Raw genomic sequence first — 27,260 nt, forward strand, 5'->3', positions numbered from 1 at the left:
AGTATTCATGGATTTCTTCATATCTGTCACACAAAAGCGGTGTCTCCATTCAAAATTCTACAGAAACATGGTCTTATGTAGTATGTAATATATATTTTATTTTGGCAACCACACAATGTACTGAATGTATGATCACAATGTTGGTATAACTACACTGATAGTATTTGAAAATATTATGTTATGAACCCACAACTGTACTTATACTGCACATAAATATTGAATGTATTGACTTTAATTCAAATGTGTCCATTGTATGTACATTATGAGACATGTCTTATGTTATCCATACCTGCAAACTCGTCGCTTTTCGGCGAAAATCGCCGTTTAGAATCAAAATATATGACCCACGTGAATCGTATAGATCCGAAGAGTTTTTGTTTTTGGGAGAGGGGGGGGTGGGGGGGGGGTTGCGGCAGCTGCCAGAGAAGTCAGCCAGCGCTTCCCAGACTGGACTGTGTGGGCGAGTTACCGTAGTGTGAGACAAGGGAATATCAATATGAGTATTGTCCAATCAGCGTTAAGATCGGGCACCGTAAAGCATCACTGCTGCCGCTGTGTGTTCAGACTTTAGAATTGGCTAAAAGTCTCAATCAAAGCCCTTTTGATAATAAAAAATTAGAGGCTTTGATTAAACACTGTCAATGCTTCAGAGGTTAATGTAACAGCCTACTGAAACAGAAACTATACGGAGGGACGCAGCTCACTGTAGCCTACAGTCCCTTTATTTAGTCGCGCTGTCAGTTTGCCGACATGGCTCTCTGTTAGACTCGAGACATAGAAAAAGATCGCGGAAGCCGTTCCCGTAGACAAAGTTAACGGGCAGGATATCCCCGACTGATTTCATCCATCAAACCACAGAGTTTTTTCTGAGCGGCGTCTCACTCGCTCACTGGGTCTCCCGGGTCCCGGTGATTTTCACCGTCACAGCGATCGACTCGCTGCTTTGCTGGGGCGGAGACTTTGTGTGAAGGTGATTTAACATCACGGTCGTAGACGAATGTTGTAACTTTATGCTGCATAGTTTGCACTGCACTGTTGACCCACACAGGACTCTTGAAGCTGACAGTTTAATGAGCGCAGTGTCTGCAGTGCGCTCACAATCAGAGCCGACCGACAGGCCCCCTCCCCCCCAATTAATTTTTATTTTTATTTTTTAGTTTGTGTGTTTGATATTAACATCATATTATTATATCATACAAAAAAATGAATACAATGTTTTGATCTAGATAGCCTAGTTAATTGCCCAATAATTTAATCAGTTCATCTGGGAGGTAATCCAAGTTTAACTGTCACGTTCACGTCCAGTGTGTATTGAGAATATTTAAAAACATTTGGAAATGGGGCTCAGATGCCCATGCACTGTATAACCTATTTCAGCCTCGTCTGTGGAAAAAAAGATAGCTGGACAACAGAGTTCTTCTGCTTCATTCCTCTCACTGCATTTAAATGTATTCATTGTATTACAGAGAAATATGTCGCATAAAAGAAAAAGAGCACCAAGCCCAACCCAGAGGACCCTGCATAATATTTTATTTTAAATGAACATTTTAATGGAAAATCCAAGAAGCTTCTAATTCATCCGACCCAGTGTCTCCAAATTATTTGTTCACACAAAATTCCTCAGATTTAGCCTCTTAATTTCCCTCTCAAAGTGCACCAGAATCATGCATTTCACTTTAAAAAGTTTAAAAAAAATCTCCCGGGGGGGCATACCCCCGGACCCCCCTAGGAGGGTCAGGATCTCAGCTGGCTATTATTTTCACCCAGCTGGACATTGGAGGCAATAGTGGAGAACTCTGGTTGTGTGAATGATATTTAACAATAGCCAATCGTTTGGACAGCGAAAAACACCCGACCCCCCTAGAAGGGACGGGTGTTTGTCACCTTTTTCACCTCCTATGAGTTTGCAGGTCTGGTTATCTCATTGTGTTGGTGCTTTTTTAGCTCTTTATTAGTTATGGGTCACACAGATAAGGTTTGTATGTGTATGTAATGTTTTTACTGCATGGTGATTCAACAGGTAACAGAAACCTTCATGACACAGGTGTATATTAATGCAACTTCTTATCAATTCCTCTCTTTAGATGAATCTGAATGTATTTTTCTTGCAGCAGCTCTAGTGTGTGTGTGTGACATAACCCCCGGTGTGCCTCTCTCCCTCCTCCCACTCTCACGGTGGTGTGATACCAGTGCTCTGCTCCTCTCTGCCTCAACACCACCTCTGGACTGGGTGGTGTCACCATCAGATCTGGCCTCCTATTGGTTCTGTGGACCTCGTGTCTCCTTCCCCCCCTGTGGGAAGCCACGCCCCCTTTGGACTGTGTGTGTGTGTGTGTGTGAGAGAGAGAGAGAAAGAGAGAGAGGGGGTTGGTTTGTGAACTGTGTGTGGACTCTGGTCTGTCAAAGTCGTGTGAGGAGAAGGAACTTCTTTTACATGTTGAAACCATGGACACCTTGGTGAGAATGAACTTTCACTTCATTTCCCTTTTTTAAAATATTCCACTTGTGTGGAAGTGTCATGTAAATGAATTGTATTTTTCTATGTAACTACTGCAAGACCTTGACTGTTGCGTGCCTCTTGCCTCTTTGCCTTGTAGACGTTACCAGTGGTGGGGGCTGTGTGTGTGGTGGTAATGTCAGCACTCTACTTCCTCCTGCCAGGCTCAGGGGGACAGAAGAGAAAGAAGAAGGAGCTGCATGTCACTCTGCTGGATCCTACTGCCAAATATCCCCTTCCTCTGATAAACAAACAGGTATGCCACACACACACAGACAGTGCTGCTAGCTGTACTGATAAACAAACAGGTAGGGCCACACACACACACACAGACAATGCTGCTAGCTGTACTTTGCTCTGTCATGCACACTCATTCACCATCATAAGTGACTAGAGAAAAACGTAATTTTCAACTGCTATGTTTGGAACTCAATACTCAGAGGAGACAATGAGTGACGGATGGGCTGCAGTAAAAATGAGAGCCGCAGTGGGGTACTGGGAGAGGACAGTCCCCTTAAAAGACTCTCTTCAACTAGGGCAAGGTTTATAACCCTTTAACCACGTAGATTCAATTTATTGAACTGAAAATGATCTGAACCTCTCACCTACATGACGTCGATAAGGGATGTTAGCCAGCACCTGAAGCTATACAAAGTTAGATTAAAAAACAAAATCAAGCCAGCAACTTTTCCAGAAACAATTTCCCTGTTAATCTGAATAAAATCACAGTCACACATTTTCATTCTGACTATCTAACGTTTACATGCCATACTGGTACACATTGGGTAAATACTATAACCAAATCTGGGGTTCAAAGTATTCTCTTATACTGTATGTCTAATATTCAATACTGCAATAATCCTAATTTCCCTACAGTGGTCATTGAAGTCTCAAGACATTAATTTTTCACGCCAGAAAATCATTTGAATTTAGGCCTATGTATAATTTTTTTCTTCTAACCTCTGTGTGTGTGTCCTTGTACAGGAAGTCAGCCATGACACGAAGGGCTTTCGGTTTGGCCTTCCATCTGAAAACCATATCCTTGGCCTGCCAGTAGGTACTGAAAACAGCTGCCTTCTCTTCTCTCTTTCCTCTCAGATAAAGTGTTTTGCTTCACATCTGAGCAGAAGTCTCAAAAGATTATTTAGTACATTTTCCTATCGATCTCCAGCGACCCGATCTTGGATTCAAAGTATCATGAAATATGTCAGTATAAGATTTAAAAGGAAATAATTCCTAGTGGTTTCCCCTGAATGAATTGCAACACATTAAATGTGTGCTGACATACGGGTAAAAAGAGGGAAATGGATCAATAGAAAAGTCCCTCTTTCCACTTTCCAAAGTAGTCAGTGGTGTACAAAGTATTCTACCCCCAGTACTCACTGTCAGTCAAAGCAGGCTGTAGATACTTCTGGTCAAATATGACTCAACTCAATGTGAATGTTGCCCAGTCAAAGGGTTAACTTAGGACAAGGGAATCAATATATTGTGCTCAACTTTTAATGTTATAAAAAAAGATATCTTAATACTAGTGTAAATTTACAATCATGACAATATCAGAAAACTTCATTTGCATATTTTTAACTGGAGAGAAAATAACATGTATACACCTCAACGTGCTTTCTCAGGTTGCGGATACTAAAGTAAAGTACAAATCCTTTAAGTGAAGTACTACAGTTCAGCACTGAAAATGTACTTTGTTACTGTCCACCACTGAATGTGGTTAAAGACCTACTTCACGGGGGCACCCTTAGCTCAGTTGGTAGGGCGTCCCCCCTACCCCGGGCCGGGCCCAGCAGCAGACCCGGGTTCGATTCCCGCCCACGGTCGTTCTCTGCATGTCACTCCCCTCTCTGCCCCATTTCCCCTCTGTCTCTCTGCGCTATCAATAAAGCATAAAAATGCCCAAAAAATATCTTTAAAAAAAATACTTCACTGGTGGGAATATGAAGGTGTATTGAACTCTGAGATCCTATGTAGTATAAATGTGCAAACATTTTTGAAATTGGTTCATCCTACCCTGAGAAAAGACGTGTTTTATGGTCTCACTGTCTAACACTACATTTTATTTGTGTGACATCACACTAGTAAAAATGTAGGTTTTATAATGTGCGATTTTATAATGATAGAACGCCGGTTCTGTATGGGTGAAGTATTCCTTTAAGCTATGCTTAAGTAGCCTACAGTTTGTTTCCATCATAGGACATTCCTCATGCTTCTTCTTCTCCCCTTCCCCCCCTCCCTCCCAACCCCCCTCTATCTCCTCTCCACCAGGTCAGCATGTGTACCTGTCTGCCAAGGTGGAGGGCAAACTGGTGGTCAGAGCCTACACTCCAGTCTCCAGTGATGAGGACCAGGGATATGTCGACCTGGTAGTCAAGGTATTTTACATTACTGGTGTAGCAGGGCGCAAAACAACACACACGTGTATGTTAGCATTTGGCAAAAACTGTAAAGTAGTTGTTACTGTGGGTGAAAGTGTATGAACATGCAAAGGCATAATTCTACTGATAAAGCATTCATATAGTGTTTTGCATTTATACTATAGTGTTTTCCATTCTGCATACCAGTGTTCAATGAGTGCTAGAAATATCTATTCATATGATGTATGTGTTTGTCATTTGAAAAGAAAACACCACTTAGTGAAGAGTTAACACTGTTTTGAGGGTAAAGTGTGCTTTTGCAAGAGAAGTGAAGGATTTTGTGTTTGAGTTTTGAAATTTGTGTTTAGGGTTTTGAAAAAGTGAGGTATTCTATCAGGAAATGTGTTTAAATGTGTGAAAAACTGTAATCTACTTTGTAACTTAACAAATTAACTAAATAGGCCTACTTGTCTTGTTGGCAGCCAGGCAAACTATCTATGCTAACAATTCTTAGCTGTGTTTTTTTCAGTGCCATGAAGAGGCAATGGTGAGCTAATAACATGAAGTACATTTGTGTGTCCTTTTAAATACCTTCTCCAGGTGTACTACAAGAACAGCCACCCCTCTTTCCCAGAGGGAGGCAAGCTGTCTCAGTACCTGGACAACATGGCTATTGGAGACACCATGGACTTCAGAGGACCAAATGGGCTGCTGGTGTACAAAGGAAATGGTATGATGAGATGTGTGTGTGTGTGTGTGTGTGTGTGTGTGTGTGTGTGTGTGTGTGTGTGTGTGTGTGTGTGTGTGTGTGTGTGTGTGTGTGTGTGTGTGTGTGTGTGTGTGTGTGTGTGTGTGTGTGTGTGTGTGTGTGTGTGTGGAAAGAAAATAGGTTAAATGTGCAGTCACCAGCAGATGTCACTGTGGTACAATAAAAGATGGTCTAAAGAACAAAACTTAATACTGAGTCTTACTCTCTCTATCTCCCCATCAGGTCAGTTCTCCATCCGACCAGACAAGAAGTCAGAGCCCAAAGTCCAGGAGTTTAAGCATGTGGCAATGATCGCTGGTGGAACAGGTATAACCACATTACTGTTACCTTTTCAGTCATTCTAATGTACAATCACGCATGTAGGGGAGAAAGGGGTAAGTCAAGCCGATGGGTAAGATGAGCCACCTCCTGTATCTATTTAACCATTTTTTTTAAATGATCAAGTGACCACAAATTAAGAAACTGTTGTTCACATTACGCTAGCCATCTTGAACTCAAGCACATGGAGATGCATGGGGAGAAAAGCAGACCCCCCAAAAGGGCATGCAAAGGGAATACATTGTATTACTGAATGTATCAGTCTAGTATCTTAATTAAAAAAAAAATACACATCTTTGGACACTCTGCAGCATGACATATTCTACTTACTCACTGATACTGTTACTTTAATGTAAGATGCCGAGTGGGGGAAATAGCTATTGTGCAAGTGTCTTGTGGCTTCTCTCTCTTATCACCCTAGATGACACCCCATGCCTTTATGTAGTTTAACTTTCACCACCATGTTTCTCTGCAGCCTCACTGTTGACAATATCATTTCATTGAAAAGTGAGAAAAGGTTCAAATTGACCCCCCCCCCCCCCCCCCCAATACTCCCCTCTGTTAGATATTATTAACTATGAGTCTAACTTCAATGTCTCATATAATATTCCATCACAGGTATCACTCCTATGCTGCAGCTGATCCGCAGCATCACAGAAGACCCTGCAGACAACACCAAATGCTCCCTCATATTTGCCAACCAGGTCAGCTCCCAGTGGGGTATTGTCTCTCCCTGTTTCTAATGGCAAAAAAACACATTAGGATACATGTAATGGTAAGACTCAGTGGAGAAATGGCTTTTTTTTACTTTCAGACTGAGAATGATATCCTGCTGAGGGAGGAGCTGGAGGAGGTGAAGAAGACCCATCCCGACCAAGTTAACCTCTGGTACACACTGGACAAACCTCCACAGGGTAAGGCAGCTTTTCTAATCCATCCAACTATAGGTCCTCCCAACAGTGCACTGGTGGGCCCACACTCAATACAAGCTGCTGTGTTGAAGATAAGTTTCTTTATTTGTCAATTTACACAAGGTACAGTATATCCGAAATTCTTTCTTCGCGTATCCCCTCTCTCAAGTTACCACACTTCAGAGGGGGTCAGAGCACAGGGTCAGCCAGGGTCTAGATGTCTCAAAAAGCCAATGTAATAATTTAACTTGCCATTATGGTTCCCATTTTTTCAGATGTTCTCAGCTAGCATTAAAACAAAAAAAAGTATCTTCTGCCACTTTATTGAGAAAAGAGTAAAAAATGAATTCCTATCTTTGTATTTGCATTTTCATCGCAGATTATTTCAACTTTAAAGAGAGAGCAACACATTCCACAGTGAAGCCCTTAACAATGCTTCTCTCTCATAATGTGGGATGTGTGGTGTAAACATGTTGAATGACTCATTTTTACCATGTTACCGGTATACAATAATGTGAGTATTAGTGCAGGGCCAGGCTTAAAGGAGCTGAATACATCAGTCTCAAAGCCCTCGTCCTTTGGTGTCCCTGCTAAATATTCAGAGCCGTGAGTCAAACAAAGAATCCTCAGCTGAGGTAAAATCCCTGCAGGCTGAGGAGAGAGAGAGAGAGAGAGAGAGAGAGAGAGAGAGAGAGAGAGAGAGAGAGAGAGAGAGATAGAGAGAGAGAGAGGGAGAGAGAGAGAGATAGAGAGAGATAGAGAGGGATAGATAGCTCCAACAAGGTGTTCCTGTATGGCTTAGCAAAACGCTCATGTCGTCCTTTGCATGATCCTTAAAGCGAGCAGTAATTAATGAGCATAATATGGTTACATAACCTGTGTTGAAGGGCCTGAGCAGCACTGCATATATTCTGTCTTGTCTGTCCTTTAGTTCCACACAGAAGACAAGACACAGTGTTGGTTACATGGATGTGAACTTGCTCCTCATAAGCGAGGTCATTTGGTTTGGTGAAAGCACAAGTTGAACACATGTCTATATTTTTTCCCCTATTTCATTCATTCCACCTCATTGCTGATTTAATTCGGTCTTGTATCCGTCTAAATCTTCTCAAAATAAAAGACGTATAGTAGAATAAAATACAAGAAAAGTTATAACAGAATAAATACACACACGTTAGGTAAAGTATTAACAGGGATTGCAAATATGAACTTATGCACAGGAAGTTGAAATGATGAATATTATAAATGAATATAATTCAACTTAAAACTAGCTAAACAGGAATCAGATAGGTGATAGGTGACGTTAGATTAATTGAAAAGTGAATCAAAGACGTTGAAGCGTTGGGTTAATCCTGTCACACTATCCCAGCACAGAAGCACCATTTTTTAAATATATGAGTCCAAAAGGGAACACCAAAAGGATGTACACAGCTATAATAACATATTGTGATACGAATGAATAAGAAGTGTATCTGAAGTCTTTCTTTCCTCTCTTGACTTCCTCTTATGCTCCACATATTTGGAACAAACTCCCAGAAAACTTGAGGTCTGCTGCAACTCTCAGCTCTTTTAAATCAAGTCCGAATACTTTTCTGTTTCCATTTTAACCTGCTATTTTATTGTATTTAAATGTTCTACTTCTATTCATTGGCTTTTAAATGTTTTATTTCTATTCATTTGCTTTTCTAAGGTTTATTATGTATTTTTAACCTTGCCCCTGTAATGCGCTTTGAATTGCCTTGTGTCTGAATTGTGCTATACAAATAAACTTGCCTTGCCTTACCTTGTCTTGTCCCTTACAGATTGGAGCTACAGTTCAGGCTTCGTGACCGAGGACATGATGAGGGAGCACCTCCCTGCCCCAGCCACAGACGTCCTGGTAGTCCTGTGTGGTCCTCCCCCCATGATCCAGTACGCCTGTCTGCCCAACCTGGACAAGATGGGACACGACACACACAACATCTTTGCATACTAGTGTGCTGAGGAATTAACCACAAAATCAGCCTATTCACTGGACCAACAATCACTGTGATATCATCTCACTATTGATGACGAAACAATGTCTTAAATTGGGTTTTACTGTATGTACCTTTATGCCTGATTTTTGGTGACAGTGGAACAGCAACAGTGCTAACCTGTACCATAAAATGGGAACATGCATATTGCCTTTAAAAGGACCCAGCAACAGGCTAGGAACTGTTATGTGGACTCAGGTGCACTTTTACATACAAAGTGTCATCAAAGAGCTCTAAAGTTGCCTTTTGTACGGGACAATAAATCTCTTTTTTAAGCCATAACTTATGTTTTTTTTTGTGAAAATTGACTTTAAACTGTTTATCTTAATCCATGATGCTACATATGGTCTACATGTGTTAGGTTATTGGACTTGCATTAAACCCCCCATATGTTATTATTATTGATTAAACTATAATGCCGGCTACAGGGCCTACCCAAGTAGAACAATGTAAACTAAATATTAGGATTTAGCCTAAAAGTTGTCCACAATGTAGGCCTATATAGATGTTTATTTAAAGGCCTACTTCACCGGTTGGAATATGAAGGTGTATTGAACTCGGAGATCCTATGAAGTATAAATGTGCAAAATAAATTGAGAAAAGAGTGTTTTATGGTCTCACTGTCTAACCCTACATTTCTCTTTCTGTGACATCACATCTCCGAGTTCAATACACCTTCATATTCCAACCGGTGAAGTAGGCCTTTAAGCAAAAATGTCCTGACACTATAAAGAAACAGCAATATACTGCAATAATAGCCCAACATCTCAAAAGTATAGGCGTGCGGTAGACTGTACAGTAATCAATAGGCTACTATTTAGTATAGCCTAATACAGTAACTAAATAATATTGTTAATACTAATAAACTTATCCTTGCTAAATTAGGCTACCATCTGGCTATGTCCAATAACGTCAAAGGAAAACTCAGCTTTTTTTTCTTTTTCTAAAGTGCTGAAGCAGGCTAGGCCTGGTGCTATTAAAGGTTAATGTTCATTATTTGTTTGTGGTATCGGGTATATCTGAAAGTTCTCTAGAACAAATGAAAAGTGGACCATGAGTTGGTTGTCATGAGGCTACTGCTGAATTAGGTCCTCTGTGAGGCGGAACAAACAGTAACCAACATTTCCGACATCCCATGAAGGCATCAGCGGCTAATGGGCGTGTTTCTCTTCGGCAACATGTCGGCATAGGAGTTTCATCCAAACTTTACACTCATTATTTCAATAGGTTTAGACGTCTTGCAATTAGCATTCGGAGAATAATGGGCTGTGGTCGTAGCGTAGACTTATTGAAATCTTTTCGGAATGGTTTATTGTGTAAGTTGACAGTTTTAGCGGTAGTTATCAGCGTGAACCTCCCGGGTTGTGACTGTGAAGGTATCAGCCCAGAGAGATGTCTTATCTGGGGTCCAGGGCTGAACCCCGACATGGTTCTACCAGTCCGCTACTTCTTTATTCAGACGGCCAATGCAAAGGGGGAAAACCTGACCGTATCTCCAGGTAATCTCACCACCAACACACTGTGCGCGAAAGCTGTCATTGACACATTGTACTAAACAAAGCAAAGCATAGCTGGTGCCCACTAGCTAGCTCCATTCCTTGAGCATCATTTACTTAGCTATAGCGAACGCATTTGTTAACAATTAAGAGGCTGAGTGAGCTATATAGCTACAGTGTTTTATTCGTTTTGTGTAATTATTTCCATGCTCCCCACCCGTGGAAAAAGCTCCCCCAACACCTGAGGTCTGCTGATACTGTCACCTCATTTAAACCAAGGCTCAATGCATGACTGTTTAGTGTTGCTTAAAATGCACATAGTAACATAACCCCCTTTTAAATCTGTAAAGTTATTTATTTGGATGCTTTGTTTTTATTGTCTTTTTTTAAATACACTCTGGCATTATTTCTATTTGGATTATTGTGCTATAAAAATATCCTTTCCTTGATGCGATAGCCTACAATTTTTTGTGATATTATTAATCACAAAATGGTGGAATATTAAGTGTTCATTTTAATAATCTTTATTCCCCCTCTAACCCTGAATAAAGAGTGTGTGGTCAGCTGACAAGACAGGGTGAAGTATCAGGGGTGGGCAAGTAGGCTACCTGTTCCATCCATTCAGCCAGAAAGGAGACATCTAGTCATATATATTACTGTATGACGTCACTGTCATGTCCTTCACTGTGTGCTGTTTTAGGTAAAGACACATTTAAGGTGACGATCAGTCCACTGGACAGGGAGGAGCACATCCGTATCCACGTGCCCCCTCCCCTGGACAGAGGGGATGGATCTCTGGTGGTGAGGTACAGGCTCTATGGCTCTGTGACCCACGGCCTGAAGGTGGACGTCCTGTACCAAGAGGCTGCTGTGGCCCAGTCCCCATACACTATACAAGGTTTGTGTCCTGGCATATACTGTATGTATACTTTATTTAATCAAGAAATCACACTGAGATCGAGGTTTGCAAGTGAGACCCGAGTAAAGAATCTAATTAATATCAAACAGAAATTGGGAAATAAGAAAAGAAAAATCCCCAAAATTGGAGAAAAATATCAAGTTTTAATTGATCTAAAACCCCTCCTAAGGGTTTATTATATTTATTTAAAATAAATCTAAAACAGCATACAACACACATTGGATTTGGATATGCACTAGAATAACGGCCTCCTTAAAGCTCTTTAAAAACAGCAAAATAAAGGAAGAAAAACCTTTTGGAAAGATCTGGCTTCCAAGGCGACAAGACAGTGCACCACACTATAAAGGGCTGTGATGCAAAGGAACGCCCACGCTGCTGAATCACCACTGCATAACCACAATGACCTAAACAGTTGGCTATTAGGCAAGGCTACCCAAGATGCTTTGAAGCATGCAGAGAGATGATGTAATATGAGGTCCGTCCCGTCTCAGAAAAGTCCCTCATCAGCACTGTTTCACATGTAGATACATATTATTTGTGGTCAACTTTAAATGTGTGTGTGTGTTGTGCACAGGGCAGCAGTGAAATATAATAAGAATAATACATGAGATTTATATAGCGCTTTTTCTGACAACTTTTAGTCGCTTTACAAAGAAATTAAGAAAGAAAACAAGCAACTTGATTAAGGCTTAGGATAAGACAATACTATAAACTGTTTAAAAGACAAGACAGGTCCCCAATATGAGGTAGGATAGAGGGAACAAATGCCTACCTTGCATTGACCTATAGCCTTACTTCCTCCATTAACCCTTTAGTATTAACCTTTTCAATGTCCAGGTCCAATCTATCATGAGTACTGCCACTGTCCGGAGCCCCATGCCGCCGCGTGGCAGAGCCTGCTGCGGTGCCCCAGTGAGGAGCCTCAGATCCAGGCAGACTTTGAACCTTTCCCCTTGGTGGACCTCCAGAGGCTCAGACAGGAGGTGCCTCACAGGTTCTCCAACAGAGGAGGCCTCATCCACTACGCCGTCATCGACAACCAGGTGTACCGCCGCTGTCTGGGCAAATACACCAGCTTCAAGATGTTCTCCGATGAAATGCTGCTCTCTCTAACCAGAAAGGTGTGTGTGTGTGTGTGTGTGTGTGTGTGTGTGTGTGTGTGTGTGTGTGTGTGTGTGTGTGTGTGTGTGTGTGTGTGTGTGTGTGTGTGTGTGTGTGTGTGTGTGTGTGTGTGTGTGTGTGTGTGTGTGTGTGTGTGTGTGTGTGTGTGTGTGTGTGTGTGTGTGTGTGTGTGTGTGTGTGTGTGTGTGTGTGTGTGTGTGTGTGTGTGTGTGTGTGTGTGTGTGTGGGGTTTGAAAAGGTTCTACCAAGGAACTTTCTGAAAATATTTCTGAAACAGTCTAATTTTCCCTCTGATGATCAAATGTAACAGCAAACGAGACAATCAGTGCAAAGAATGCTTATTTTTAGATAGTTTTTCTTTTTTTTTTTTTTCTTCTTTTTTTTTCAGTGGGTGGGTAGATATTTTATATATTATATTGTACAATATTTTATAAACTCTTCATATGTTTCATGTGAAGAAAAAAAATCATCAAGTTACTAGTAACTTAAGTTATGAAATAAATGTAGTGGAATAAAAATTGTTATATTTCTCAGAGAAGAAGTATGAAGTAGCTTGAAAAGAAAGTGCCTCAAACTTGTACAGTAATTGAGTACATTTACGTACGTTACACCTCTGGCTCTGGTGTGTGGGAGACTATGCGTGTGTGGTGATACTTATACAACACTTTACGTATAATTGCATAAAACCCTTATGAAACGCTAAAAAAGGGAAGCCAAGAAGGGAACACATTTACCCCTTCAGATTAAGAGCTTTTATCTAAATCCAGCACTTAATTGTTCAATTTTTTTTTTTTTTTTTTTTTTTTTTTTTAACTGTTATCACACATTTCTTTATTATTATTTTTTTATGTGAGACAACACAAGGAATCACAAAGTGACACAGACATGTAGACCACAAGACACAAACAGACAGGACAAAAATAAAAATAACATAAACTAAAATATAACTTGTAGATGCAGTGCCAGATCAAATATCTCGTGTGGCTCTCCAGTCTCTCCTCAAATGCATACCCCTATACACATCACTCTAGACCAGGGGTGTCAAACTCTGGCCCGCGGGCCAAATCTGGCCCGTTTCAATATTTAATCTGGCCCGCGAACCAATTCGGTAATTCCATTAAATTCGGCCCGCAAAAAAAAAAAATATATATATATGATTTTTTTTTTTTTTTTTTTTTCTCATGCGGAGCCTGTGCCATATCCGCACGTCGCACACGCTCCCAACCGTTAGGACACTCGCATAGCTTACCACTAGGAATGTCTGCTGAAAGTTCCACAGCTCAGGATTTTAAGCCATGAATTGATGAACTTGCATTGAAGAAAATATGTCAGTTTTCTAATGGCTGTAAATAGGCCAATCTATGTGGCTAAATAGCATGCTAATATGATGATTGATTGTGTCAACTATCTAAGGATGAATGCTAACATTATCTGGTTTTTAACTTTTGCCTCAAGTTACAATATAGCTCACTAGCTAACGTTAGATAGCCGCTGATAGCCCACCCCTTTCATTTCCAATGGTGGCTTTGCATTTCATTACCAATGTAAAGTGTCATAAATAGTTAACACTGGTGCTGGGTCATGATTCCTATAAAAAAATTAAATAAAAAAATGTGATATGTTTTGAAAGTGCAGAAAGTTTTGAAAAATCCAAGAGAAAACATATTGTGGCTCAATCCAGAATGCCTGAGAGCCTTACTGCATTATAGTCCTTTATAATTGTTTCACCAGGAACCTGAATGTTGTCTTTTCCTTTAGAAAAATAAAGACATTTCCACAATAAATTGATGCAGAAAAGGCACAGAAAACAGAAACATCTACCAGAATACAGGAAATTAAGTGTTTGACGCACAAAAATGTCTGGGGGAGCACCCCCATACCCCCCACCTATAATTTGTCCCCCAAAATATGTAAACGAAACCTAGCCTATGCCCCGTATGTACGCAGGTTATATACCTAGATATGTTGTTTGATTTTTGGAATAAAAATAAGGCATGTCAGTAAGCGACATGTCTGGCCCTTCGTGTGATTATCATGTCGTAATTCGGCCCTTTGTGAAAATGAGTTTGACACCCCTGCTCTAGACCATTCCTCCCCCAGGTACAATTCCAATGGGGACCATTCTCCTACAAATACATCAAGCGTATTTCGCACCACATGTGACAGTCTCTCCAATGGCAAGATGGACATACATTTTTCATACCACATTGCAATATTAGGAGGATCTTCATCTAACCATTTATGTAGTATTGTGAGGCGTGCAGCATACAAAGCCACTCTAAGAATGTACCTGTATCTACGCTCACAATTTGCATCCAGTCCCAAAACAAAATGATATGGGTTTAGTGGAATACCAAACTTAAAAATGTTTGACCGATAGCCAGAAACTTGATAGTTTTTCTTAATGCCTTTGTCATGGGTACACTCACCCAGCTGGTGTAGTAAACACATTACCGCTTTTGTCCAAAGGGGGTGCAAGAATGAACACAAACTGAGCAACTTTTAAGGATCATACCAATGTTTTTTTGTTTTTTTTTTGTTGGCACATATACTACTTAATGACGTAATATGTTCAAATTAAACCCAAGAGGCAGCTTGTGGCTTAGTATGATTGCTGATGCTTTACTTTGCTGTTGAAGGTGAGGGTGCCTGACGTGGAGTTTTTCATCAATGTGGGTGACTGGCCGTTAGAGTCGAGGAAGACGGACCCTGTTCCCGTCTTGTCGTGGTGTGGCTCCACAGACACGCGGGACATTGTCCTGCCCACGTACGAGGTCACACACTCCACCCTGGAGACCATGAGAGGGGTCACCAACGACCTGCTGTCCATCCAGGGAAACACAGGTCACACACACACAGTCACACACAAACAAACACACACACACACACACACGCACACACACACACGCACACACACACACACACACACACACACACACACACACACACACACACACACACAGTACACGTGTTGAACTGTACGTTTGGCTCTAGTCATGTGACTAGTTCCCATAAAATAAAGATCACAGGATTCAGTTGTATCCACAGTCCAAAAGCATCCAAATTAGTTTTGAGAAATAATGTATTGCAGTGCTTAACCGTATGAGCAAAGAAGCAGGCTGTAATCTGCATCACTCGCATATGGAGCCTCTTCCATCATACATGTAGAGCAGGGGTGGCCAACCCGCGGCTCGCGAGCCGCATGCGGCTCTTTGCCCAGCTTCGTGCGGCTCTTCAGTTCATATCAAATTATGTGATTATTATTTTTTTTTTTATATACTTTTTTTTTTGTGTGGGCCTATGTGTGTGCATGTTCGCAAGCGTTTCATGCGGCTCTTACGTTCGTTTTACATGTTGTCTATTATTGAATTTTTTATTTTATTAATGTGTAGGCCCTATGTGTATGCCTGTTCGCAAATGTTTAATTGAGGACGCAACATAACGTTCGCAAACGTTTGGTGCGGACGCAACATAAAACTGCCCGCTCAGCTTGGAGGGAGGTTTTCCGTGAGTAAACTATTTGTGTCAAGTTCGCTCCGAAACAAAGTGGGAGAGTTCATATTTTTTGTTGAACGTTATGGCAGGCCATTCTGCCTTATATGCCAGGTGTCATTTGCGCATTTCAAGGCTTCAAATCTTCGGCGCCACTTCAGCTCTCTCCATGCTAAAAGTAAGTCCCACAAAGCAACATGCATAGCAAGAGAAAAACGCTATTTTAAATTGTTATATTTTTGTTTGTGGACTTGGTTGAACTGAGAGTTTGTGTATGAGGCAGTGCACACAATGTTCATTGTTGAAAATGACTGCCCTGTCGTCTTTAGTACTGTAGGAGTCCAGTCCTGTCATTATCACAGGGGCGGCCTTAACGATATGGGGCCCCGTTTCAAGTCCTAGTGTGGGGCCCCCTGTTTTTTTTTGTTTTTTTTTTTTTAATAAAAAATGCTTGTGCATGCATGTGCAAGCTCCCCGCGAAAATAAAAACGCCCCCCCCCCCTGAAATCTTATTGGCCACCCCAGTGCCCCCCCCCAGTTCAAATGTTATTTTTTTTATTTTAATTTTATTTTTTTTATTACATTTTTTTCCTGATATGTGTCCTAGTTCAGAGATGATATGTATTTTTATTTCTTTCTTAACTTTTTTTGATAGGTAGTTGCCAAGTTCATCACACAAACATTCCAATCCACTGATGTGAGATCAGTTTGCAATTTTCAATTACTAAATTAATGGAAGGACTGTGGCCACTAGAACTGGTCTCTGGTCAGCAAAGGTCTTGAAAACAGCATAAGTGTGCTTGTGACATGCGTGCCACCCATGCATGTGTATAGGCACGTGTCCCAGCAGATTTTTGAAATCTGAATAAAAAATCAAAGTTTGTAGTTAGCGAGTGTAACATGTTCTTAGCAAGGGCAGACTTTCATAAATAAAGGTTTATTTTTTTAGCAAGATATTTGGTCAAAAGCTAGTGGTCATCCGTCCCTCTGTGCAGTTGTTAGGCATCTGGCTGCTGGCAAGTTATGTTGTCTTGCTAATTTTACTATTCATCTGAGCTGAAATAAATATTGACTTTTTCCTTTATTATCTTCGCCAGAATGCACCAGAATGCTTAGATTACATGTTAAAAACACAAAAAAATCTTCTGGGGGGGATGCCCCCAGACCCCCCTTCAGGGGTTTAGTTTTCTGACAAACATTACAATGGATACTAACATGATTTGGGCATTTGGGATTATAAATCACCTCTGAATTGGCTGTACAACATATCACATGCTATTCATTCAGGGGTGCGATGGTCACCCCACTCTAACTCTGTGGCCCACCTTGGCCACCCCCAGTCAAAATTTCCTGGAATCGCCACTGTGTGTACCCGTGTGTACGATGTGGCTCTTTGCAGTAACACAGTAAAAAATGTGGCTCTTTGTCTCTGACTGGTTGGCCACCCCTGATGTAGAGTGTCCACCAGGGAGAGCCCCAGGGTTCAACACTGGGCCCTCTTTGTTTTACAGAGAACAATAGATGGAATGCTATGTGGAGAATGGTGACATCATGTTTTCATATTAGAGGCGTTTAGTCATCTGCAGTTTGCTTCTCATTTCATTCAGTCAAAGTCTTGTGATATAGAAGTGGTTTTAAAAGTGACGTATCTCCTTCTACCAAAACTTCACCTTCCATATATTGTCTCTACAACTGTCTACTAAAGCATATATAAAAAAATAACTTTATTTTGTTGATTGACCTAGAATGGAAGTTTGAGTTACATGCTAATTCTTACTCCGTTTCTTCACATTTTCCTTTTGGTTTTTGAGCTTTTAATCTTGAGCACTTTGCTTCCAGGGCCTCCGTGGGTGAACAAAACGGAGAAGGCCTTTTTCCGCGGCCGGGACAGTCGCGAGGAGCGTCTCCACCTGGCCTCCGTGTCCAAGGAGAACCCTGGTCTGCTGGACGCCGGTATCACAGGATGGTTCTTCTTCAGAGACAGGGAGGAAGACGTGGGAAAAACACCACTGGTCGGCCTCTTTGACTTCTTCAAGGTGAGGCAAAATGAAGAAATCCACCTCTGACAGCTCTTTTAAATCAGGGCTGAAGAACTTTTCTGTTTCCATTTTCAACCTGCAATTTTATTGTATTTAAATGTTCTATTTCTTTTCATTAGCTTTTAAATGTTTTATTTCTATTCATTCACTTTTCTAATTGTGTATTGTGTATTATGTATTTTAATCCTACCCCTGTAAAGCACTTTGAATGGCCTTGTGTCTGAATTGTGCTATAGAAATAAACTTGCCTTGCCTCTGTATTATAATTCACTTGTATCCTGTCATTTAGATTGTGTTGTTTAGTCAAGGTAGGACGGACATTAACTTAAATGAAAAAGATGGAAGAAGCCTGAAAAGTTACATATTAAAGGTAGAGTCAGCGATTCTGGAGAACGCTTGTTGCAATGAAAAAAATAAAAAATAAATACACAGCCTGGGCTCTGTAAACAGGCTTGTCGCTAGCAAAGGTTGGCCCCCTTTGTTTACCTATCCGTTTACAGAGCCTAGCTTGTGTATTAACACTGGATTTCTTTTCAGTGCACACACACAGTAATGACAGCTTGTGAAAAGATATTCACTGATTTTGACTTCAGTGATTTTGACAACAAAGTGTTCTCCAGAATCACTGACTCCACCTTTTTTTTAATTTGTAACTTTTTTCTCTGAGGCAGGGGCTTTTCCATATATATTTGTTTATTTAATATATCAGGTCTGTCTCACTTCGACAAACACAATTCCACATTTTAATGATAACTGGATTTAGAAAAAAATCCTCTCACTATATCCACTCTTTTTTTTCTTTCTAGTTCAAGTACCAAGTGAACGTGGATGGCACAGTGGCGGCGTATCGCTTCCCTTACCTGATGCTGGGGAACAGCCTGGTTCTCAAGCAGGACTCTCCGTACTATGAGTTCTTCTACAGCCAGCTCACAGCGGGCGTCCACTACCTGCCATTGAAGAGGAACCTGACAGACATCTTGGAGAAGATCCAGTGGGCCAAAGAGAACGACGCCGAGGCACAGAAGATGTCCCGAGTGGGTCAGCTAGCAGCCAGAGAGCTCCTGGAGCCCAGCAGACTGTACTGTTACTACTACAGAGTGCTGCAGACGTACGCAGAGCGCCAGACAGAGCGGCCAGTACGCCACGCAGACATGGAACTGGTGCTGCAAGAGGACGACCACACTCCACTATGCACATGTCAACGCAAAAGCCACCAAGAAGAAATGAACATGAAGGATGAACTATAATGAGGCTTTAGTTATTGTCCTTTTTTTTCTCTCTCTCTCTGGAACATTCCTGCCGTGTACAGAGTGAAGAGAACTGAATGTTCCCCATGCTCATAGGAAAACGCTCACAGCTGTCTCTCAAGTGGATGCTGCAGGAAGACCTCCTTTTTAAAAATCAAAATGCCACTCTTTAGTTTTTACTAATGTTGTCTGTTTTGTACTTTTTATTTTTTTAAAGCTATGGTTATTAATACGAGAAACTAATAATATGATGACTGTCGTGAAAACGTGCCTTTTGTATTATGTATACAGTGTTCTCTTAAAATAAATCCCATCTTTTCTAAATCTCCCTTTTTTTTTTTTAAATTGAGGAAGCTTTTGTCATTGTTAACAAGTTCAAGTCCAGATGTTTTATATTAACACTGTGCTGTATTAGGGCTGTCACTTTGACAAAAGTTTGCAATAAATATGCCTTTTTTTTAACCAAATTTCCAAAATTCAGTACCGGCATTATTACCTTTCCTCCTGCGATGTCGCACAGTTATACTTTGTGTGTTCTGAGCAGGCCAGTCGGATCAGGTTATGTATCTGCTGGGTCATAAAAGCAGAAACGGCCTGGTGACACTTTACAATAAGGGTACACTAATTAACTGTTAGTTTATGCTTAGTAAATGCATACTAAACATTAAATCATCATTAACTAACCATTAATACATGCTTAGGAAATGCTTAATAAGCCTTAAGTAACCATTATGATTAATTGATGCTTAACTAAGCACTAGTTAACTAAGCCTAGTTAATGCCTAACCAAACATTAACTAACCATTAATAACTAAGCATTAACAGTTAGTTAATAGGTATGAACTAACCGTTAAGCATAAACCGTTAGCATTAACTAAGCATTAATTAATGTACCCCTATTGTAAAGTGTTACTAATGGCCTTAATAGTTTTGGTCATTTCGCTAGCAATGGTGTGTATAACCATAATATATCCCATAAACTGATCCTGGATGCTTTGGAGTGGTGCTTGTCTGATTTGCCTGGCTTTGTTTGCTCTTTCACTTTGTTTATTAGGTCAGGCCTCGCTGTCCTACTTGCAGACTTGGATTTGGAATTTGAACAGGTCAATAGAGTTTCAATATTTTTCTTGCCGTCAATTTGAAAAAAGGTTTTGAATTTTGAGGTTTTCATGTTACTACAATAAATTATTATTTTAAATCTTTTTATCGTAACCTAAGACGCTTTTTTTAGGCAGTAGGCGATAGATCTGCAATTTATTCATGGTAATTCATCCTTATAGTTGTTTAGATATAACAGACCAGTCCAAAATGGTAGACTGATAAAAGTGACCAACATTGGCATTCTTTGAGCCACACCTCTAGCAGGGATAAGAACTATGGTTTTTTCTGTATGATGCTGACCGGTGTTCTGCCTCAGTTATGGTGTCCACTGTGGTATTTCTCTATAGTCTTCTACTCAATTAGTTTGTTCACATGACTTAGCATCCTATAGGCAGCTTCTGTTTTGCCTCATTTCCTATTTAGCCTGATCCACTGGTCTGTTCTGGTTAACCTGCTTATTCTTAGGGTTAGTTACATGTTTTACAGCTCTTTCAAGTGCTTTTTGGAAAGATCTGTGACGTTGCATATGATTAGAAAAAAATATTCTCACTTTCAATCCTTTATATAAAAGAATAACAAAGAATAAGGATCAAAACCGACGAAAATGCAGGTTTATATTCATATTACATATACAGTATTATTGACAACAATAAAAGTGATATACGATATTCTCAGATTTCTACAAACATTTGTTACATATCTAATGTTCATATGTCATGTTTTTTGTACCGGCTGTATGCTCAGGTATTATGGTAACAGCATTGACACAGCTTTGTAGTAGACAAGAAAACAGAGAAGACAAAAGAGCATATTTAACACTCCATGTTATTTAATATCTTTATTATTTGATGCATTTGCTGCTTCTGTTAGTGCCCATGTAAAAATCAAGACCAACAGACCTTAACATCTACACGTTTTTAGGCTGCTGCACATAAAAAACTCCTTTTTGATGAAGACATTTTGACATGTCACAAATACAACACATGGTAGACACATATTGTATATACCCCTCCTAAGTAGTACATACAGTAAATAAGTAAAAAACGCTGCAGTCCAAAAAGCATACAGGGAATTCAGCCATTATAGATGTCATTAGTTACAACTTACAGGTCAAACTGTCCACTTTGAGAATCATGTTAACCTGAATTATCTCACCAAGACAAACATAGAGAAATGTGTCGGCCCACTTAAAGGATGATTCTCATACTCTTCAAATTTGGGTATAATGTTTCCTTGTTTTGACATAATTTACTTTTCAGCAATTAAATCCAATTAAAATATATATTTTTACTGTAACACACACTGCAGTGGGACCTGCCTATAGCCTTACCCACTCGAACATAAGCACAATGTTACATTTATAAAAGCCATTAGGCTCTTTAATGGTGCATTCAAAAGCAGTATGCTTGATCTTGTTTTTGAATGACATGACATCATCAGATCAGGCTGTTCCAAAAGTGAACAGCAGAAAACTTGACAAGATTACTGGGTTGTGTTAAAACAATGACCAGAATTTTCTCTCAACAGGATTCTACTTAATCAAAGTCAACATCGCAGTAGAACTGGAGGCTATTTGTCAGGAGATGAATCAATAGCTTCCCCACCTCTCAGTCCCAGAAGTGTATTACTGTCTCAGTGTCTCATGTTGTTAACCATAAGAGTCCCTTTGGGTCAGCTGAACTTAATCATCAGAGTGAGAGGGTCTCCATCTTTCTTGGAGACAATGGCCTGCATCATTCCTGTAGGCGTATGGAGGTACCTGGAGCCTCTGAAGAAGTTCTCTATGAAGGCCCTGTCGATGTTGCACTTTCCGATGGCCTCGTCGAAGTTGTTGCTGAGGACGCCGTATATGTTCTCTTTGTCGTTCTTCTTGCCCAGGAACAGGAAGAGGGCGTAGCAGTCCTTGCCGATAGAGGTGCAGAAGTCCACCATCCTCTCACACATGGTCTTGTTGCTGGCCTCCCTGTGGGCCATCTGGAGAGACTCGCTGTAGGGCTCCTGGCTGAGGCTGCTCCCCTCACCGTCCTCCCTATGGGGAAGGTTGAGGACCTGCACACAGATCTGGATACGAGGGTTCTTGGTGGGCTTCTCCAGCAGGGCCCACACCCAGTCTGCCCCCAGGAGGACCCTCTGCTCCGGGGTCATGGTCGTACAGTTGAAGGTGTCCGTCATGTTGAGGCTGACGCTCTCCGAGATGTAGGTCATCAGGAAGATCTGTTGGAAGAAAGGAAGTTTTTAAACTTATAGTGTGTTGTTTATTTCATTTGAAGGAATGGTGGTTACAATCAAGCCATCGCCAAATGATTTGATACAAAGTTGATTTTATCATTGATCATCTCCACAAAACTCTTTCTCTGTATTTTTCAGTATTGCAGCGTTCACAAAGTAGTGTCGCTGTCGCATCCGCCACAGGAGCTCATAAAAATCCCAAGATGGGCCCATGAAATGTTTCAGTTGTTGATTCTACTGCTTAGAAAAAAAACTGGACTTATAGCATAAGGTATAAAGTCAATGCGTGATGACCAAAGGCTTACCTCATGTAGATATGCGAAGACAGTGTTGTTGTTATAACTTAGGATTCCTCATTGTGGCAACAGTAGGTTACGCACTATAGCTTTAAAGGTCACCTAGTGTGCAACATATACATTTTCATGGGTTTTCAACATTTATATGGGTCTGTGGTGTGTCTACAGACTCCCAAAGTATGAGAAAAAAACACCCTCTATCTTTTCCTCCACCTTTCTGAAAACCTGTGTTAAAAAAAAACCCAGTCTGATTTATCTCCCCTTATGACATCATAATGAGAAATATAAAGGGTTTGTTTGTACACTACACCATGAACAACAGTTTCTAGTATAAACCAGATTTACAATTTTGAACCTGAAAATTAGCATGATATGTGACCTTTAACCCCAAAAGCTATTGTGTCTAGTTCTATAGGTTTGCTGACTTTAGGATATGTGTGGTGGGTTACGGAACGACGTACCTGTGTGAGCACATCGGGGCTAGGTCGGAATTTGTTCTCCGGGTCTTTGAAGAGGAGGTACTCTTGAGTTCTGGACGAGGCTGCAGAGATGCACTGGTTGAATTGAGATATAAAATTGTTGGGTCTGGTGACCGATTGCTTCTTGAGGGTGGAGAAGATGCTGGGTTGAGGGTCCAAGAATGTGTTGTTCTGGAAGGGGTCGGAAGGGACTTTGCCGACAACCTGGCCCATAGTGGACCCAAAACGCAGGGCCGGAGTTCAGAGGGTGGTTTCCCTGATACACTGAAACGATACAATATGTACTATTTGAAATAAAGCTGTTATCTGAAACTGAAAAGTTCATTGGTTGGTAAAAGTTGAGTCTAGTATTTTGATAGGTCTACTCTTTTAGTTACAACAGCAAACCACCACAAAGTCCCACCATTTTGAACTATTGATAATGTCCAATCTTGCATTCTTCTATTGTTTTTTTTCCGGTTGAATATAAAACAATCTACCAATGGTAAGTCACCCCAAATACTGAATACAACAGTAACAACATGGGATGATGTCTTTAAAGAAAAAGACATACAAATGATCACTCACCAGGATGGGTCTGGAGGTTTCTGGAGATCCAAGTCCACTAGCTGCCCTCCGCTCCTGTCCCTTGCCCTGCTGAGATAAACAGTGTGCGTATGTGTGACCGTATGGTGTTGTATGGAAGCCTTCACTCTCTTGACAGATAAAGAACCTTTAGTAGAATAAATAGGGTTTCTTCTCTCAGGTTTGGAGGGGGAGTTACTACTGACTGAGTATTATCACGGGTGTGGTGTTTGCAACTTGTCAAAACTTTAGGTAGGTCAACAAAAGACTGATCATACCAGTTAACTGGTGAAAGCAGCTCAGGGACATGGGCTAAGCCTGAAGGGTTTGATGGGTAAACAAAAAACTGTCTTTTTTCCGAGAACAGCGCAAAGGAGAACTTGCGTAGGTTGGGAGCTTTTTGTTTGGATGTCGGGGGAGTTGGTTTACTATACCAGTGAGTTAACGCACCTGAAATGTACGTCATAACATTAGCCTGAGGTAACTTTCTTAATCCATTACCTTGTTTCCACACAGAGGACCCGGTCTGGCAAAGTGTTTTTATTTTGTACAACCAAGCATAATAATCCACTGCCCTTCCGTGCCCATTCAGTTGCTTTTTACACATTCACATCTATACATCAGAAAAATATGTTTTGAATTTTCAATTAATGCCCTTAGTTGACTGTGTCAGTTACACTCACAAAAACAGAGCATATGCTGTACAATAAGGTCACATAAACAGTCATTTGTGCTGGGTACAGTGTGCTTTCCCACTGAAAACAGCTGCCTGGTTGTGAAAAAATAAAACGTGAAATAAAAGATGCTAAAAAGCCCTAAGGGTAACTGTAGAATGTGGTGATTACTCGCTTTCCCCTTACACAAATTAATTAGATCCACTTTAATATAAAAATACTGTTCAGTACAACTGGAGACAATGATTAAATTACAATTTTGACCAAGATATACTAAGCTGGACATGTCCTAGTTTGAGATACACTTTCTGGTGGACAAACTATGTAATGGGAACAGTTTATAAATGATCTCAAATCAACTTTCTTCCTATTTATCAACTGAAACATATTCAGCCAGTGTTTCTACAATAAGCTAATGTTGGCCTATAATATCAACTGTGCAGATGTGTATGTTCGGCATGTTATGAAGACACTCACCAATAGACCAGTGTATCTCTTATTGTATAATAAATACCATCATTCATTTCCACTCATTCGTACTGAAATCATTCATGTTCCATATTGTCTGCTGGGATAAGAGCCACTAGCTCTGAGAAAATAACCAGTTTGTTGCACCATATTCTGGTAATGTCTCTGAATTTCATAAAGATAACATTGAGGAACTTCAATATAATTTCCACTTTGTGTGTGTGTGTGTGTATGTCTCTTCTTGTGGCTACATTTTTAGCTGAACTTCCATTTGTTACACACAGTAAACGCTTAAAGTCTTGCACCATTTCATCACAGATTCCATAAAAAAGAAATGATACTCTGCATATGTTATGATATAAACAAGGAATAGTTGTATACCAGCACAGTATATACAGTACAGAGTGGTCAGTATTATCATCATAGGTTACATTGCATAGGGAAAGCAGTACAAAAAAATGCCCGAAGTAGTAAGTAAGTAACAGTTAAAGCCATAGTGCGGATATTCTGGTGCCCCCATGAGTAATTACAACACTGTTGGCGCAACCACATGAGGTAGCCTAAGCCTTAAGTGATCGCGCATGGATTTTTCTGTACGTCCAGGTTTTTTTCAGTAGAATCAACAACTGAAGCATTTCTTGGGCATTTCAGTTTGTAAACGCTTCCCATACTGAGAAATACAGAGAGAGTTTTGTGGAGCTGATAGGCTTAATCAACTTTGTGTCAACTCGTTTGCGATGGCCATGAACGTAACCGACATTCATTTGTATGAAAAAGTAACGCACTATAGCTTTAATTTCATTATCGTACAAAAAAACATCTGTTAAAGAGCCTTGATGACTGTTTTCCACAAGCCCACTGTTTCTGTGTCTGAGTTACATGAGGTATCAGCGACTAGTAGAAGAAGTTGTCAGAGGTCCTCATTGCAGTGTTAGGGCGGGCTTTGAGGTGTCAGGTTGCTTGCTACAGGTCACTGTGGTTGATTGACAGCATTAGTTAAGCCAACAGCGTCGCTTCATTGTCCTTCAAACTAGCGCCGTCTGCGACCGCCGCAGCTCCTTCCGCAGCTCGTCTCGGCCCAGCAGGTACTGGAAGCAAAGCATCATGGGAGTAGTAATGGGTTAGAGAGTTTGGCTTTTGTCACTGAGCTAGGATCAGTCAACACATGCAGTTCCAGTATATGAGGATATTTTGCAAACAAATAAGGCCACCAGAGGCTCTTATTTTGTGTCACAATTGCTCTATGTTACAAAACAGAACAAACGCGAGTCATTTTTATGTATGAGCGCAAACTTGACTTAAGATGCCACATTAGGTTTATGGCAAGGGTTTATGGGAAATGCAGTCTTCCAGTTGTGTCAACGAAGGCCTCCTGTTGAGGGTGGAGCAGCGATTCTGAAGAATGCTTGCTGTTAAAATCATTGAATATTTCCTTAAGATCCGCTACCTTTCCATACTGTGTGCACGCTGGGGAAAAAAATCTTGTGTTAACACATCTCTGTAAACTGCTATGTAAATCAAAGGGTATGTAAACAAAGAGGCCCACAGTAGCAACATGCCAGTTTAAACAGCCTAGATTGTGTATTAACACTGGGTTCAGTAAAGAGGGGTAGCTGATCGTGAGAAGATATTCACTGATTTTGACAAAAAATTATTAAGACAAAAAGTGTTCTCCAGAATCACTGTCTCAACCTTTAACGGAAAATGAAAGCTATACTTATTTATCCCAAGTCGGAGCACACGCAGCTTCCCTGCAGAGACATTGTAAATGTTCCTGATATAATAAAGCTATGCTACAATTACAATGTAATAATGTTGTAACTCAATATTAAAAAGTATTTAATTATTAGAATTATTAGAGATTCTCAGACCAAATATTTCCCTCTGAATTAGTTAAGTAATAAAACAAGGGTAATATTCATTTTGTATTTGGTTGTTTTTCAAAACCCCATGGATCAACTATTTTTGTGACTTCATTGTGGAGCGGCTAAGTGCTTATTTTCGTCAGAATCTTTCAGTTGATGATACAAGCGTGAGAATTGACATGAGCAGTCTCCGTGGGTCACTTGACAAGAAAATTGTCGGAGACATTTAAATTGTGAATTGTAAAACATTCTCATAAAGATGTATTGGGTTTTTTATTTTATTTTTCATTTTTTTGTCTGTGACCCATGGAGACTGCTATGGCCAATTGTCACGCTTGTATCACAAATTGAAAGATTGTAGCGCTTAGCCGCTCCACTACAGCAAGAGAACATACA

At 40.5% G+C, this 27,260-nt stretch overlaps 4 protein-coding genes across 5 annotated transcripts in view; 2 read left to right on the top strand and 2 right to left on the bottom strand.

Moving 5' to 3' along the window:
* Positions 1–2,389: 2,389 nt before the first annotated feature.
* On the top strand, positions 2,390–9,098 carry cyb5r2 (cytochrome b5 reductase 2). Of its 2 annotated transcripts, none has more exons than XM_080028347.1 (9): positions 2,390–2,457; positions 2,598–2,753; positions 3,482–3,554; positions 4,772–4,878; positions 5,461–5,590; positions 5,852–5,935; positions 6,566–6,651; positions 6,762–6,861; positions 8,661–9,098. In XM_080028347.1, the coding sequence occupies exons 1-9, from the start codon at positions 2,446–2,448 to the stop codon at positions 8,831–8,833; spliced, it is 921 nt and encodes a 306-aa protein (XP_079884473.1). In that variant the 5' UTR covers positions 2,390–2,445; the 3' UTR covers positions 8,834–9,098. The 2 variants fall into 2 exon arrangements, with proteins under 2 accessions (XP_079884473.1, XP_079884474.1); XM_080028348.1 differs by having other exon boundaries at positions 2,426–2,457; positions 2,676–2,753.
* A 960-nt stretch (positions 9,099–10,058) lies between these two features.
* Positions 10,059–19,516, top strand: poglut3 (protein O-glucosyltransferase 3). Its single transcript, XM_080027825.1, has 6 exons — positions 10,059–10,372; positions 11,070–11,267; positions 12,126–12,409; positions 15,050–15,254; positions 17,742–17,938; positions 18,748–19,516. Exons 1-6 carry the CDS (start codon positions 10,135–10,137, stop codon positions 19,186–19,188), a joined length of 1,563 nt encoding a protein of 520 aa, XP_079883951.1. The 5' UTR covers positions 10,059–10,134; the 3' UTR covers positions 19,189–19,516.
* Positions 19,517–21,960: 2,444 nt separating this feature from the next.
* Positions 21,961–23,506, bottom strand: rep15 (RAB15 effector protein; the record flags this gene model as incomplete). The annotated part of the gene is made up of 2 exons (XM_080027714.1): positions 21,961–22,503; positions 23,276–23,506. The coding sequence occupies 2 exons, from the start codon at positions 23,504–23,506 to the stop codon at positions 21,961–21,963; spliced, it is 774 nt and encodes a 257-aa protein (XP_079883840.1).
* Positions 23,507–25,986: 2,480 nt separating this feature from the next.
* The window catches only part of ppfibp2b (PPFIA binding protein 2b), an 84,566-nt gene continuing 83,292 nt past the window's right edge, over positions 25,987–27,260 (bottom strand). Inside the window, exon 27 of the mRNA XM_080027512.1 lies at positions 25,987–26,087. Coding sequence (XP_079883638.1) covers positions 26,025–26,087 — 63 coding nt within the window. The 3' untranslated portion in view covers positions 25,987–26,024. The remainder of the gene's footprint in view (positions 26,088–27,260) is intronic.

The sequence above is a fragment of the Ammodytes marinus genome (genome assembly GCF_949987685.1).
Source record: "Ammodytes marinus genome assembly, chromosome: 5".
Classification (NCBI taxonomy): Eukaryota; Metazoa; Chordata; class Actinopteri; order Uranoscopiformes; family Ammodytidae; genus Ammodytes; species Ammodytes marinus.